The sequence below is a fragment of the Rhincodon typus genome, chromosome 5 (assembly GCF_021869965.1).
Source record: "Rhincodon typus isolate 14 chromosome 5, sRhiTyp1.1, whole genome shotgun sequence".
Classification (NCBI taxonomy): Eukaryota; Metazoa; Chordata; class Chondrichthyes; order Orectolobiformes; family Rhincodontidae; genus Rhincodon; species Rhincodon typus.
Genome location: NC_063336.1, coordinates 71,922,576 through 71,936,817, shown reverse-complemented (window position 1 = coordinate 71,936,817; position 14,242 = coordinate 71,922,576). Strand labels below are relative to the sequence as shown.

Below are 14,242 nucleotides of genomic sequence, written 5' to 3'. Positions count from 1 at the left end.
CTGATGAAGGGTCTAGGCCCGAAACGTCAACCTTTCTGCTCCTATGATGCTGCTTAGCCTGCTGTGTTCATTCAGCTCTGCACCTTGTTGTCTCGGATTCACCAGCATCTGCAGTTCCTACTATCTCTTGACAGATAAATGAATTGGTGTGGAATAGAGGGATACAGACACTGCAGAGGAAAAATGTCTTAGTTTAGAAAGGCATCATGTGTCAGTGCAGTCTTTGTTGGCAGAATGGCCTACCCCTGTGCTGTGCTGTTCTTTGTTCTTTGTAAAGTGAAATCACAGAGATTGCTAGATCTTCCTGGGAATCTTTCTTCAAGTTACTGGTGAGTGCCATTGATTCTTTGCTGGCCATAAAATCCAGACCAATATCCAAGAATTCATTCCTTCATTTACTTGCAACCTTTAGTCTATGATCACAGTCTAAATGTAATAAGCTGGTTGCATCTACTTTAACCCCACCCCGTTATCATTTTAAAGACATTGAATAGCAATCTGATTTCCCTTTTCTATAATGAATACCAGTTGAAAAAATCCTTCCTATATCCTTATGCTGAAGTTATAGAGGATAGCTTATGTTGGTGTAAATGAGTTTTCCATCTTGAATCTATTGAAAATAGCAGTATAATGTAATGCAGTCCTGGCAAGCTGTTGATTCTAAGCATGTTTTTTTTTTAACTGCAGAGTATCTATACACTAGTGCTCCATAAATGGTGGCCAAAACAATTTTGATGTTATCAGTTTCGATACTGACAAATGACGCACTCATTGTTGCTTTCCAGAAGTGATATGAATCAGTACTTCATGGAATACTCATAATTGCATAAAGTATTTTAATAAGCTTTGGTAATGATTTTTCCAGTGTTAACATAACTTGCCATGCTCTCAAGATTCATCACATTGGGTCATTAGTCACATTGATAATTTGGCTCAATTGACAGGATACTTTCAATGCAATCACACCTAAACTCTTTCTCATCTATTGCTTTAACATCTTAGTTCACTCAGGAGTAGATATGTTGTAATAGGGATGAAGGCAAGGTGGATCCATTGACTATGAGATCCTTGATTGGGGTTGTTAGCCTGGGCTTATCAGGGATTCCTGGCTAACAGATATAAACAAGAGTGTCAGCTGAAGAAAATTCACTGGCAACAGTCATAATTGAATTGGAGTAAGCATTTCTGGCATCATGTTTTCATTTGGGAAGCTTGACTCATTTGGTCCAGCTGTTGAAGACTTGGCCCAGTATGTGGAAAGAATGTGTTAATTTTTCCTGGTGAACAATATTGGGGCAGATGAAAAGCAAGAGTAATCCTTCTGCCTGCTTGCAGATCTGCAGCATTTTTGGTTATTAGGAGCCTAACTTTCCCTGAGGCGCCAGATACTAAAACCTTTCAATAGTTGATGGATTTAGTTAAGGAATATTATGACTCCAAGCTTCCCCTAATTCTAAAATGCTATAGATTTTATTCAGCAGTTCAAGAACTGAGGTTAAGACAGCTGGCAGAGGCATGTGATTTTGGGTTAACCCTGAATGTGATACCGAGAGACCGTTTGGTATGTGGGATTAATGATGTAACCAGCAAAAGCACTTACTAGCTGAAGCCCAACTGGACTTCAAACAGGCATGACAATTGACTTTATCATTAGAAAAGGTGGCAAGTGGAGCTTGTGAGCTACAGGGCATCGCAATGGAAGTGGACACTCTCACCTGACTGACTAAGCATGGGGAACACCATTTGAGTGAAGGCAATCGCAGAGCCTCACGCTGGGCATATCCTCAGCAGAGGGACTCTAGGTCAACCCACAGCAAAACCCCAAAACAAAGCGAAGCCTCGGCCAAATGGCTAAAATGTTCTTCAGGATCCGGGCCTGCAAACCATTGTAGTTGCTGCTGGTATGCAGACTCGAGACAGCAAAGGAGTCCGATGAGGCCTGATTTGAATAAGATAACTTATAGGCTGGTATCTAGGAGAGTGCACCCTCTGGAAAGTTCACCTACATTTGGTTTGGAACAGTTAAATTGCTTAGCAACATCCAAATCAGAACCAATCAAAATACACGTCTGGTTAAATGGTCATCTGGTTCTACTGGAGGTCGATACCGGTGCAGCAGTATCCGTCATTGCAGAACTAGTCGTTGCAAGATTCGCACTGCACTCCAACCCTCAAGTTTGCGCAAGACCTCGGTCAGACTGAGAAAGTACACCAGGGAACTGTCACTGATTAAGGGTACAACTTTGGTTCCAGTCTCCTATGAGAAGCAGTGGGTGCAGTTACCACTGGTTGATTGTAGTAAAAGGCTTGTGGCTAAGCCCGATGGGTGGAATTGTTTGAGAAAGATTCACCTTCATTTTCAACGTTTTTCAATTAGAAAGTGGCTACCTGAGTGAAATCCTAAGTAAATACCCAGAAGTTTTTCAGGAAGGTCTAGGGACTATCAAAGGAATCAAGGCCACCTTACATATTGACCAGGAAGCAATTCCACGATTCTGCAAGGCCCGTCCAATGCCATTTACCTTGTAGGCAAAATTAGAGGCAGAATCATATGGGCAGTACCGGTTGTACTGATTTGTGAAACCTGATGGGTCAGTTTGCTTTGGCGGGGATTTTAAGCAAACAGGAAACTGCTTCTTGCAGCTAGATAAATACCCAATCACTTGCATAAAGGACCGGTATGCAAAACTGGCGGGGTGGCTTCCTTCACAAAGCTGGACATGAGCCCCCCTACCTGCAATTGTGACCAGGTGAGGAGTCCCAGAAGTATGCCACAATTAAAACCCATTAGGGTTTGTACCAATATCCAGGACTGCCATTTGAGATATCATCAGCCCTGTTCCCTTTTCTAGCGGACAATGGAGAGCATTTTATAAGGTCTATCCCTGGTTGCCATTTGTCTGGATGATGTGCTAATAACTAGGAAGACCAATTGAGCAGTTGAAGAACTTGGACATTGGACGTAAACGTTCTCCCAGGTAGTTGTATGCCTTGGGAGGAAAAATGTTGGCCTGCAGACAAGAGCGGTTACACATGTTGGAAGATAAAGTGAAGGCGATCAAAGGTGCCTCGGCTCCCAAGTCTGTACCGGAGCTAAGGTCTTTCCTTGGGTTGGTGAATTATTAAGTTCACATGACCTCCATCTTGTCATGCGGCTGTTGTAAAAGGGCCAGCCTTGGAAATGGATGCATGGCCAAGAAGTAGCCTTTGGAGAAGTGAAAAAGCAGCTATCATCATCTAAGGTGTTGGTCCACTATGATCCCAAGCGAGAGGTGGTATTGTCGTGATGCCGTCCTGTACAACATTGGGGGAGTGTTGGCTTACATGTGGCCCAACAGAAAAGAATGCCTGATAGCGTAAGCTTCCCAGATTTAGCTGATGCCGAATGCAAATGCACCCAGATAGAGAAGGAAGGTTTGGCAGTCATCTTTGGTGTGAGAAAGTTCTACTAATACGTTTAGGGACATAAATTTGTAATAGTAATAGACCACAAACCCTTGCTATGGTGACTTAAAGAGGACAAGGCTGTGCCGCCTATAGCTTCTGTTCGAATTCAGCGGTGGGCACTTATTCTCAGTGCATACAATTGCAAGTTGGAATATAGTCCAGGAGGCCAAGTAGCAAATGCAGATGCCTTGATTTACCTCCCATTGGCACATACACCACTGGAGGTGCCTACCCTGGAAGAGTCTTTTTGGTTTTAAACTTTCAGGACACTGTACTGATCACCGCCAACAATTTCCGAATGTGGACACAAGAAGATCCCATCCTAGCAAAACTAAAACAGCTGGTGGTGATGGGAGAAGCAAAAGGGCCATCACAACCAGGGTTGAAAACTTTCTGGACCCAGCAAGACCAGTTAACGGTAGAGGACAACATATTACAATGGGGAGCAAGAGTGATTGTCCTGAGTAGAGGTTGCCGCCAGATACTGGCTGAACTCCACGAGGGTCATTCAGGTGTTTCCAAAATGAAAATAGAGTCATATAGCGCAGAAGCAGAGCCTTCAGTAGGATATTATTCAGATGTAGAGGGTTGCTGCATATGGTAGGTTTGAGTTATAAAGAAACGCTCGAAAGGCTGGAACTTTTTCCACTGGAGCATGGGAAGTCGAGAGGCGGTCTTACAGAAATTTATGAAATAATAAGGGGTATAGATAGAGTAAGTGGTAGTTGTCTTTTTCCTATGATGGGAGATTTTGAGACTAGGTGGTATATTCTTAAGGTGAGAAGAGCGAGATTTTAAAAAGATATGAGGGACAAATTTTTTTACACAGAGAGTGGTTTATGCGTGGAATGAACTTATTAAGGAAGGGTGGATGTGGGTACAATTACAACGTTTAAAAGACATTTGGATAAGTACGTGAATAGAAAATGTTTGGAGGGATATGGGCCACGACCAGGCTAGTGGGACTGGTTTAGTTTGGGATTATGTTCTGTTGGCAAAACGTTATGTCTGGTGGCTAGGATTGGATGCTGATACAGCTGTGTTGGTGGGTCAGAGTGCCAACAAAGACAAAAATTACTGCCAGCAGTGGCCCCACATTCGTGGGAATGGCCAGGTAAACCTGGACTCGGTTACATATTGACTATGCCAGTCATTTTGTGGGCTCAATGTTTATGGTCATTGCAGATGCCCATTCAAAGTGGTTGGACATGCATAGAGTTCATTCGGCAAACTCAGGAATGACAATTGAAAAGCTGTGAGCATCGTTCACGATACACAGGCTCCTGGAAGTATTGGTCACTGACAATGAAATGTCTTTTACCAACAGGGATTTAGAGTGTTTCCAAAAGTCAAATGGCATTCAGCATGTTTGGACTGCTCCACACCATCCATTGTCTAATGGTCTGGTGGAAAGTGCAGTCCAAACGCTGAAGGCAGGCTTAAAGAAACAGCCTACAGCTTCACATGATACCAAACTGTCCCTGCTTCTGTTTGATTTTAGGGCTATCCCATATGCAACTACAGGGATAGGTCTAGCAGAGTTGCTGATGGGGAGAAGACTCCGCACCAGGTTAAACCTGATATTCCTGGACTCGTGGGTGAGGGTGAGATAGCAGCAGGAATGTCAATGCCAACCCCATGCCTCCTCTAAGTTAGAGATACAGTTTATTTCAGGGGACAAAGTTTGGTGTCAAAACCACGGAAATGGCCCTTCATTGGTATGAGGTGAGGTCGATGCAAGGTCCGGGACCGTGACATACAAAGTTCGGGCAGGTGAGGTGGTCCTGAACAAACATGTAGATCACCTGAAAGCTGCTACCTTGCAAACGGGGCACGACCAAAACATATCTGGCCCCTCAGAACACCAGAAGTGCTGTCAGAAACCGTCTGTTCCCCCCATATCTAGCGTTGAAGAAACTTTAGAATCCGAGATGAATTCAGCATTGGTACTGTTACTGCCTGAAGAATATGAGGAAACTCGCCCGAGATGCTTCAGGCGCAAGAGGCGAGTTACAGTCTGGTACATGCTGCCTGTGTCTGGGTCAGAGTCGGAGAAACTTGACCTGGGGCAAAAACGTCCGAGGAGAAGCTACAAAAAAAAAGCCTTCATGCCTGGACTCAGCTCCCGATCTCATTACAGCCTTGGCTCAAACATGGACAAAAGAGCTGAATTCCAGAGGTGAGGTGAGAGTGACAGCCCTGGAATCAAGGCTGCATTCGACCAAGTGTGGCATCAAGGAGCCCTAGCAAAACTGGAATCAATGGGTATTAGGGGCAAACGCTCTAGTTGTTGAAGTCATACTTGACACATAGGAAGATGGTCGTGGTTGTGGGAGGTCAATCACCTCAGCTCCAGGACATCTCTGCAAGTGTTCCTCAGAGTAGTGTCCTGGGCCCAAACATCTTCAGCTGCTTCATCAATGACCTTCCCTCCATCATAAGGTCAGAAGTGGGGATGTTCGCCGATGATTGCACGATGTTCAGCACCATTTGTGACTCCTCAGATAATGAAGCAGTCCATGTTCACATGCAACAAGATCTGGACAATATCCAGGCTTGGGCTGACAAGTGGCAAGTGACATTCACGCCGCACAAATGCCAGGCTATGACCATCACCGATAAGAGACAATCTAACCACTGCCATTGACATTCAATGGTGTTACCATCACTGAATCCCCCACTATCAACATCCTGGGGATTATCATTGATCAGAAACTCAACTGGACTCACCACATTAACAGAGTGGCTACAAGAGTAGGCCAGAAGCTGGGAATACTGTGGCGAGTAACTCTCCTGAAAGCCTGTCAGCCATCTACAAGGCACAAGTCAGGAGTGTGATGGAATACTCCCCACTTGCCTGGATGAGTGCAGCCCCAATAACACTCAAGAAGCTTGACACCATTCAGGACAGAGCAGCCCACTTGATTGGCACTACATCCACAAGCATTCACTCCCTCCACCACCGACGCTCAGTAGCAGCAGTGTGTACTATCTACAAGATGCACTGCAGTAATTCACCAAAGATCCGCACACAGCACCTTCCAAACCCACGACCACTTCCATCTAGAAGGAAAGCGGCAGCAGATATGTGGGAGCACCACCACCTCCAAGTTCCCCTCTAAGTCATTCACCATCCTGACTTGGAAATATATTGCCGTTCCTTCACTGTCGCTGGGTCAGAATCCTGAAATTCCCTCTCCAATAGCATTGTGGGTCGACCCACAGCTGGAGGACTGCAGCGGTTCAAGAAGGCAGCTCACCACCACCTTCTCAAGGGCAATCAGGGATGGGCAAGTAATGCTGGCCAGCCAGCAATGTCCACATCCCACAAATGAATTTAAAAAAAAACTTTGGGGAGGAGGGATGTACTGATTGCAACAAGGGCCAGGTGGATCTCATTGACTTTGAGATCATTGATTAGGGTTGTTAACCTGGTCCAAACAGGGAGCCCTGATGACAAATATAAACAGGAGATTCAGCGAGTCTTCTCATTCTAGGGACTGACTGTGAGCTATTGTGCACATGTAATGAGATACTGGCCTCTCTGCAGTTATTTCAAGATAGGCGCAAATTAAATTTTTAACTAAAAGTTTAAAAAGTGAGATTAACAATGGTATTTATATTTTCAAAGACTGTTGAAGACCATCTTTCTTAGAAGTATCCAGATATTATTTTGTGGTAGCAGTTTTAACTGTGCTTGTGTCACTAGCAGGTCACAGATCTTATGCTGAGTATTGACACCAAAATTGCTTTCATTTTTATTAATTCATGGGGTGAAGGCAATTGCTGGCTGGACTAGTATTTATTACCCTTCCCTAATTGCCCAAAGCACATTCAAGAATCAACCACATTGCTGTGAGTTTGGACTCACATGCAGTCCAGACAAGGTCAGGATGGCAGTTTCCTTCCTTAAAGGACATTAGTAATCCAGATGGGTCTTTCCATCTTTGGACTCTTATTTCCAGAGTTTATTTGAATTCAAATTCCACTATCTGTAATGGTATGATTAACAGTCCAGCCATAATACCACTAGTCCACTGCCTCCTCTTAAACCTGCAATAGTAAGTGGGGAAGAATATTGTTCCAATTTTTGCGAGTGAATCAACAAATTGACATTTCAAAACATGAACCTGGCTGTACTATAATAAATGTTATTATTCAGAATATGTTTGCACATTCTCCCTGTGTCTGCGTGGGTTTCTTCTGGGTGTTCTGGTTCCCTTCCACGGTCCAAAGGTGTGCAGGCTAGGTGGATTAGCCACGGGAAAAACAGGGTTACAGGGATAGTGTTTAGGGGTGGCTTTGGGTGGGATGCTGTTTAAAGGTGCAGTGTGGATTCAATGGGCTGAATGGCCTGTTTCATGCTGTACAGACTATATGATATTATTTGATAAGTTTTCAAAAACTTTAATTTTATTAGGGCATTCCAACTTCATGAGTCCTTTCATCTTTTGAGTTGTATGTTATAAATTGCATGGTGCTGAAATTCATCCTCTGTTTTAACAAAAAAAAATTGGTATTTATAAAATGAGAAAATTCCTTTGTGGTCATTTTTGTTTGGTAAAATTATCAACAGAAAGAATAATACTTCTGTTTAATGAAATATTGATATTTTTACATTTGCAGTTGGTTAGAAATAAATTAAAGTTACCAGACAGAAACAGATGATCTTGCACAACTGGTCCATATTGGTGTTTATCCACCATTGCATAATATTATGGCTACAAGCGTCTGATATGTCATAGCCCCCAGTGGCCACAATGAATTGTCCTCCACATTTGTATGCTTTTTAGCTCCCTATCAATGCAAACAAAATGTTGTGTAAGTTACTCTACAAATCATGAGTGAACCAGAAGTTGTCAGTACTAGGGGGACTTCACGGAGTTATAGGTTCTGGTGCTGTTTTTTGAATGACCACCTGGACATAACTTTACTCACTGAATTCCAGGAACTTCCCAAGAACTTGTAATGATCAGAAGCTCAGAAATGCTTGCCAAGATATCAAAGCTGCCCCCAGATTTACCAATGCTTTTTTATGGATGATGCAGGGAGATTCTCCATGGGAAGATCCATCTTTATCCCAGCGGAATGGCACCAGGATGCATTTTCTTCAAACCCATCCAATCTGGAAATATTGGTTCACTGAAATTGCCCTCTGATCAGTGCAAGGATAAGTACTACCATCACAAGAGGCATCACTTAGTCTTAATCTACTATGACACAGGCATTGTATAAATGGTCATAGCCTGTAACCCTTTGCATCACATAAGTGATATGCACTCAAGGACTTTCATGCACCTCATCCTGTCAACTACTAACCCTTCATTGACACTATGCTACCTACTTAATTCTCAGAATGGCTCACTGCCTGGCATGATTATGTATGCATGATTATGTATCCATTCCATCATTCAATCCTTGCCTTTGTCTCATTACAGGAGAAGCTAGTGCACAATCACAAAGCAAAGACTAAAGATCCTCACCTCCTCTGTGGGAAGGGCTGTCAGGCTGTCTGGGAAGTACAGGACTAATACATTGGTGACAGGGAAATATGAATGCGTTTGCAAACCAGTAAACAACATTGTGTTCTGTTCTTCTCAGATGAATCTGAAGGGTAGAACATTGGGTTGCATAAACTATATTGTAGACAAGCTGGAGGCTGGAAGAACACACAAGCCAGGCAGCATCTGGAGGAAAGGAGAAGTCAACATTTTGGGTATTACCTCACTTCAGGACTGGATGTGGGGGTAGCAGGAGCTGCAGATAAAGAGGGGGTGGTAGGGGTATAGTGGAATGTTGGTGTAGGTGGGCACCAGTAGTAGGTAGATCGTACCTACTATTGGTGCCCACCTATCAACACCATTCCGCCATTCCCCTCCTCTCCTTTTATCTGCAGCTCCCCCTACCCCCACATCCAGTCCTGAAGAGGGGCAACACCTGAAATGTTGACTCCTCCTTTCCTCCAGATGCTGCCTGCCGAGTTCTTCCAGCTTGCTGTTTGTCTACCTTAGATTCCAGGATCTGCAGATTTTTTTGTCTGTAATAAACTATTTTGTACCTTCACCAACTGATTCTTTCTCATGTATTCTGCTGACACTACAGCCACCCAGCACCAAAGCCCAATGCAAAATACTTCAACCTGACCCACTCACCCTCTGAGGATGGAAATGTGAACCTTCAGAGGATGCACTGGCAATGGATTAATTTACACTGTTCACCACTCAGAGACAGTGACCTCAAGCCAGATTAGTCTGGAGCAGTTGTGGGGACAAGGTAGTGGTGAGGTTTTCTGTGACACTCAGGACTGTCATAAATGAGGAATCTGCATGTAGAATATGTGTCTCTGTATTTGACTGTAAGTGACACAATCAACCTGCAAAGAAAGGCAGGGTGTGCAGAGATGTTCAGTAGGCTGGAACAAAAGATGGTGGAGTCTGTCCATGATCTCACTGCTGTGGTAGTTCTGGCTTACAAGTGCTGGGCTGTCCCCATGGCAGAAATGACAACTGTGTTTGAAACCCAGGTACAGAAGAATGCTCAGTGTCTGCTGGAAATGCTCTCAGACATACATGTCATCTCATTTGCCATGGGAGCCCAGCATCAATAGCAAACATCAAAGTTTTAGATTCTACGAAGAAAGTTAAGTTTCTTGTTAAAAGAGGCGGTTCTTTTGCCAGTTCAGTTGATGAAACATTTGACCCCAAAGAAAAAATAGCAATAACTGTTCAGAGACAGTATAAAGAGAACTGCCTGGCCTTTAGACTTTCGTGGACAGGAGATACTGCTTGCTCCATCCCTGAAAAGAAGTTGACAAACACTATGATTGTACCAAGTAGGCGAAGACACCATTTGCAACTGAAAAATCCATCTGTTCGAAACAAACATATTCAGTGCTTAAAGAACTTGAGAGAACAAACATAAAGGAGACCCGATATTTGAGGGACTGTGTGCAAGGATAAGTACTTATCAAGACTTATGAAGGGTCTAGGCCTGAGACATCAATTCTCCTACTCCTCTGATGCTGTCCATTTGCTGTGTTCCTCCAGCTCCGCACTGTATTGACTAAGTAGTACCATCATTGCTTTTGCCCCAGTAAAATGACAAGAAGCATCCTTAGTCTCAATCTACCATGACATAGGCATCTTATAAATGGTCAAAGCCTGTAACCCTTCACATTACACACATGATATGCACTCGAGGACTCTCACGCACCTCATCCTCTCAACTACTAAGAGACTTGGATAAAGCTCAAGAGGCTTGCGGTTGAGCAAGTAGCAAACTCGAAGCCTCACACCATTGCTGAAATCTTCATCATGCCTGTCTATAAAAAAATATTGTAGGTGTGATTTTAGGAGTTGATACTGCAAAAGAGATCAACAAATTTCCACTCTGATGATACAGTTAAATGGCAAGTTGCTGACATGTCAGCTGAAATTGAAGAGATGCTGTCAGAGAAGTTAATCAAGTAGTGGGAAGTTTGCTTTATATTTTAATAAGTCTACCGATATAAGCAAAATCTGCCAGCTGCTGGCCAGCGTTTGGGAGATTGATTTGATGTCCATTCAAGAATTATTCCTTCTGTAAGGCGCAGCTGAGTCGTGCAACTTGAGAAGAAATGTTTTGGGTAACAGATAGTCGAAGAAAAATAAACTTGCCTGGGCCATATGTTGGAGCCTGTGCAGTGACGGAGCAGCCTCCAATAAGGGGGAAAGTCAAAGGATTTGTCAATCCTAACATTCAGAACACTTATTGCATCCTCCACTGTCACGTTTTTGTAGCTAAAGTAATGCCACCAAAGCCATTAGAGCAGTCTGTGAAAATTGTGAATTACGTAAAATCACAGCCATTGAAATAACACTTAAAGTCATAGAGATGTACAGCACGGAATCAGACTCTTTGGTCCGACATGTCCATGCCAAGCGGATATCTTAAATTAATCGAGTCCCATTTGTCAGCATTTGGCCCATATCCCTCTAAACCATTCCTATTCATGTATTCATCCAGATGCCTTTTACATGTTGTAATTGTACGAGCAAGCACCACCGCTTTGGCAGCTCATTCCATACACGCACCACCCTGTATGAGAAATTTGCGCCTCAGGTCCCTTTTAAATCTTACCCCTCTCACCTTAAACCTATGCCCTCAGTTTTGGACTCCCCTACCCTGGGAAAAAGACCTTGGCTAGTCCCCCTGTCCATGCTCATAATGATTTTATAGTCTTCTACAAGGTCACCCCTCAGCCTCCAGCACTCCAGGGAAAATAACCCCAAGCCTAGATCTCCAGCATTTGTTGTTTTCAGTAACATCCTTGTAAATCTTTTCTGAAACCTTTCAAGTTTCACAGTATCTTTCCAATAGCAGGGAGACCAGAATGGAAGAGATAACAACAGTGTGGAGCTGGAGGAACACAGCAGGCCAGGCAGCATCAGAAGAGTAGGAAAGTTGACAGTTTGGGTCGGGACCCTTCTTCAGAAGGGTCCGAAACATCAATTTTCCTACTTGTCTGATGCTGCCTGGCCTGCTGTGTTCCGCCAGCTCCACACTGTGTTATCTCTGACTCAAGCATCGGCAGTTCTTACTATCTCTGAGACCAGAATTGAATGCAGTATTCCAAAAGTGGCCTGACCAATGTCCTGTGTAGCCGCAATATGACATCCCAGCTCCTCAACTCAATGCAATGACCAATGAAGGCAAGTGTACCAAACGCTTTCTTCACTACCCTGTCTAGCTATGACTCCGCTTTCAAAAAACTATGAACCTGCACTCCAAGGTCTCTTTGTTTGGCAACGCTCCCCAGGACCTTGCCAATAATTATATAAGTCCTGCCCTGATTTGTGCTACCAAAATGCAGCACCTCATATTTATTTAAATTAAACTCCGTCTGCCTCTCCTTGCCCCACTTGATCAAGGTCACGTTGTACTCTGAGGTAACTTTCTTCACTTTTCGTTGTGTTGACTGCAGAAATGGGGGCCAAGCAACAGAGTTTATTGTTACACACTGAGATCTGATGGTTATCGTGGAGGAAAGTTGCACTATATTGCAAAGTTCTTTAGTAAGGCGGTAACCATATTAAATGAAAGTAAATATACCATTTATAAGCAATCAATTCATCTGCAAAAAGTAGGTGTGTTTGTCTCGTTGAACATGCCTTGATACTAAAAAGGTTGGGAACGACTGGACTAGTGACCAACTCATCCATTAGTGATCCACTCACTTGTATGTTGGGCATTGCAGTCAAAGCACCGGATACGTCTCGGGGACCCTAAGGGCATTGATAAGGCCTAGGGAGAAACCTGAGCCTGGGATGTTCAATTGATAAACCCCACCCACTCACCATATATGACCAATAACAGAACCTGTTATTTAACTACTGGGTCCAAAGGGAAAAGTTTGTCTTAGGTGTTAGATTTTTAAAGCCATTGTCACAATACTTAAGGCTGTGAGATAGTAATGACCAAAATTGCATCTTAATTTACCATAAGTATGGAGCTAAATGAAGGGAACAGGTCCACACTTCATAGCCCTTAATACTGGAAGAGTTGTCATTGAAGATGCTGTGGCATAGCAAGAGTATAGTGAAGATTCATTGCATTCTGCAGGACTACAGGAATAATGAGGATATAAGAAGCCATCTCAAGATGTGGGGCAACTCAGTAATATTTACCACTGAGTAGATCCCCTGATGTGACTCTCATATGCTTGCAATAAAATGATCCTTTTGTCAAATGTTCAGGGACGTGAAGTAGTGGAACTGTTAACTGTATCACAGTCAGTTCATTACTATTGTTCGTCCATGCTTGTCACGCATATGCATTGTATTTTCAACATAAGCTGCTGGCACATGCGCCATCTCTGATATTGATGCAGCACTGTCCCAAACAGCAACTGGTAACTCCCCCATTTCATATTGACACTTCACTGTTTCCTATGCTCTTGCCTTGCCTTCTGTGCTAAAGTAATCCAAACACTGCCTTCCTTCTGCCCTAAAATGCTGTTCCAATACAGTGTTTGATCTTGTCTCCTAAAATGCCATCTGTGAAATGAGAGCTGGAGTGTTGCCATTTTCCATTTGAGAAGAGCAAGACCAAGAACATATTACCTTGGTCTGCAAGGAGGTTAACTGCAGTTGTGGAAATTTGATTTGATTTATTATTGTCACATGTACTGAGATACAGTGAAAAGTATTGTTTTGCATGCTATCCAGGCAAATTATACCTCACATAAGTACTTCAGGGTAATTGAACAGAATGTAGAATATAGTGTTACAGCTACAGAGAAGGTGCAGAGAAAGATCAACTTTAATATAAGGAAGTTACAGCGAAAGTGAAGACAATGACTGTCTAGGCAGCATCAGAGGAGCAGAAAAGTTGACATTTTGGGTCGTCAACTTTCCTGCTCCTGTAATGCTGCCTGGCCTGCTATGTTCCTCCAGCTCCACACTGTGTTATCTCTGACTCCAGCATCTGCAGTTCTTGCTATCTCACAATGACTGTCGAGAATGTTTCAGTAGAGGTAGCCAAAGCTAAATACTCACTCTAACTGGAGACTGAAGAGCAAAGCCGAGGAGTACGTGCTTAGACTGCATTTGAGTTTCTGTCATGTCGAGTATCTCACTTGAGGAGAAGTTAATTGGGAAAGGTCAGTTGTGTAATTAACATGTTGCAAATGCAACGATATAGGCTTCTTGCCATCTGGTAGGGAGAAAGTGATCTCACCATCTAAGAAAGGAGGACTTAATTGCAGAAGTTGATTTCAACAGCAAGAATATGATTTTTAACAAAAACGACAACAATA

At 43.3% G+C, this 14,242-nt stretch overlaps 1 protein-coding gene across 1 annotated transcript in view; it reads left to right on the top strand.

Annotated features, from left to right (window-relative positions):
• Positions 1-14,242, top strand: part of ift172 (intraflagellar transport 172) — a 174,366-nt gene that overhangs the window by 47,643 nt on the left and 112,481 nt on the right. Inside the window, exon 13 of the mRNA XM_048597064.1 lies at positions 5,354-5,523. Coding sequence (XP_048453021.1) covers positions 5,354-5,523 — 170 coding nt within the window. The remainder of the gene's footprint in view (positions 1-5,353; positions 5,524-14,242) is intronic.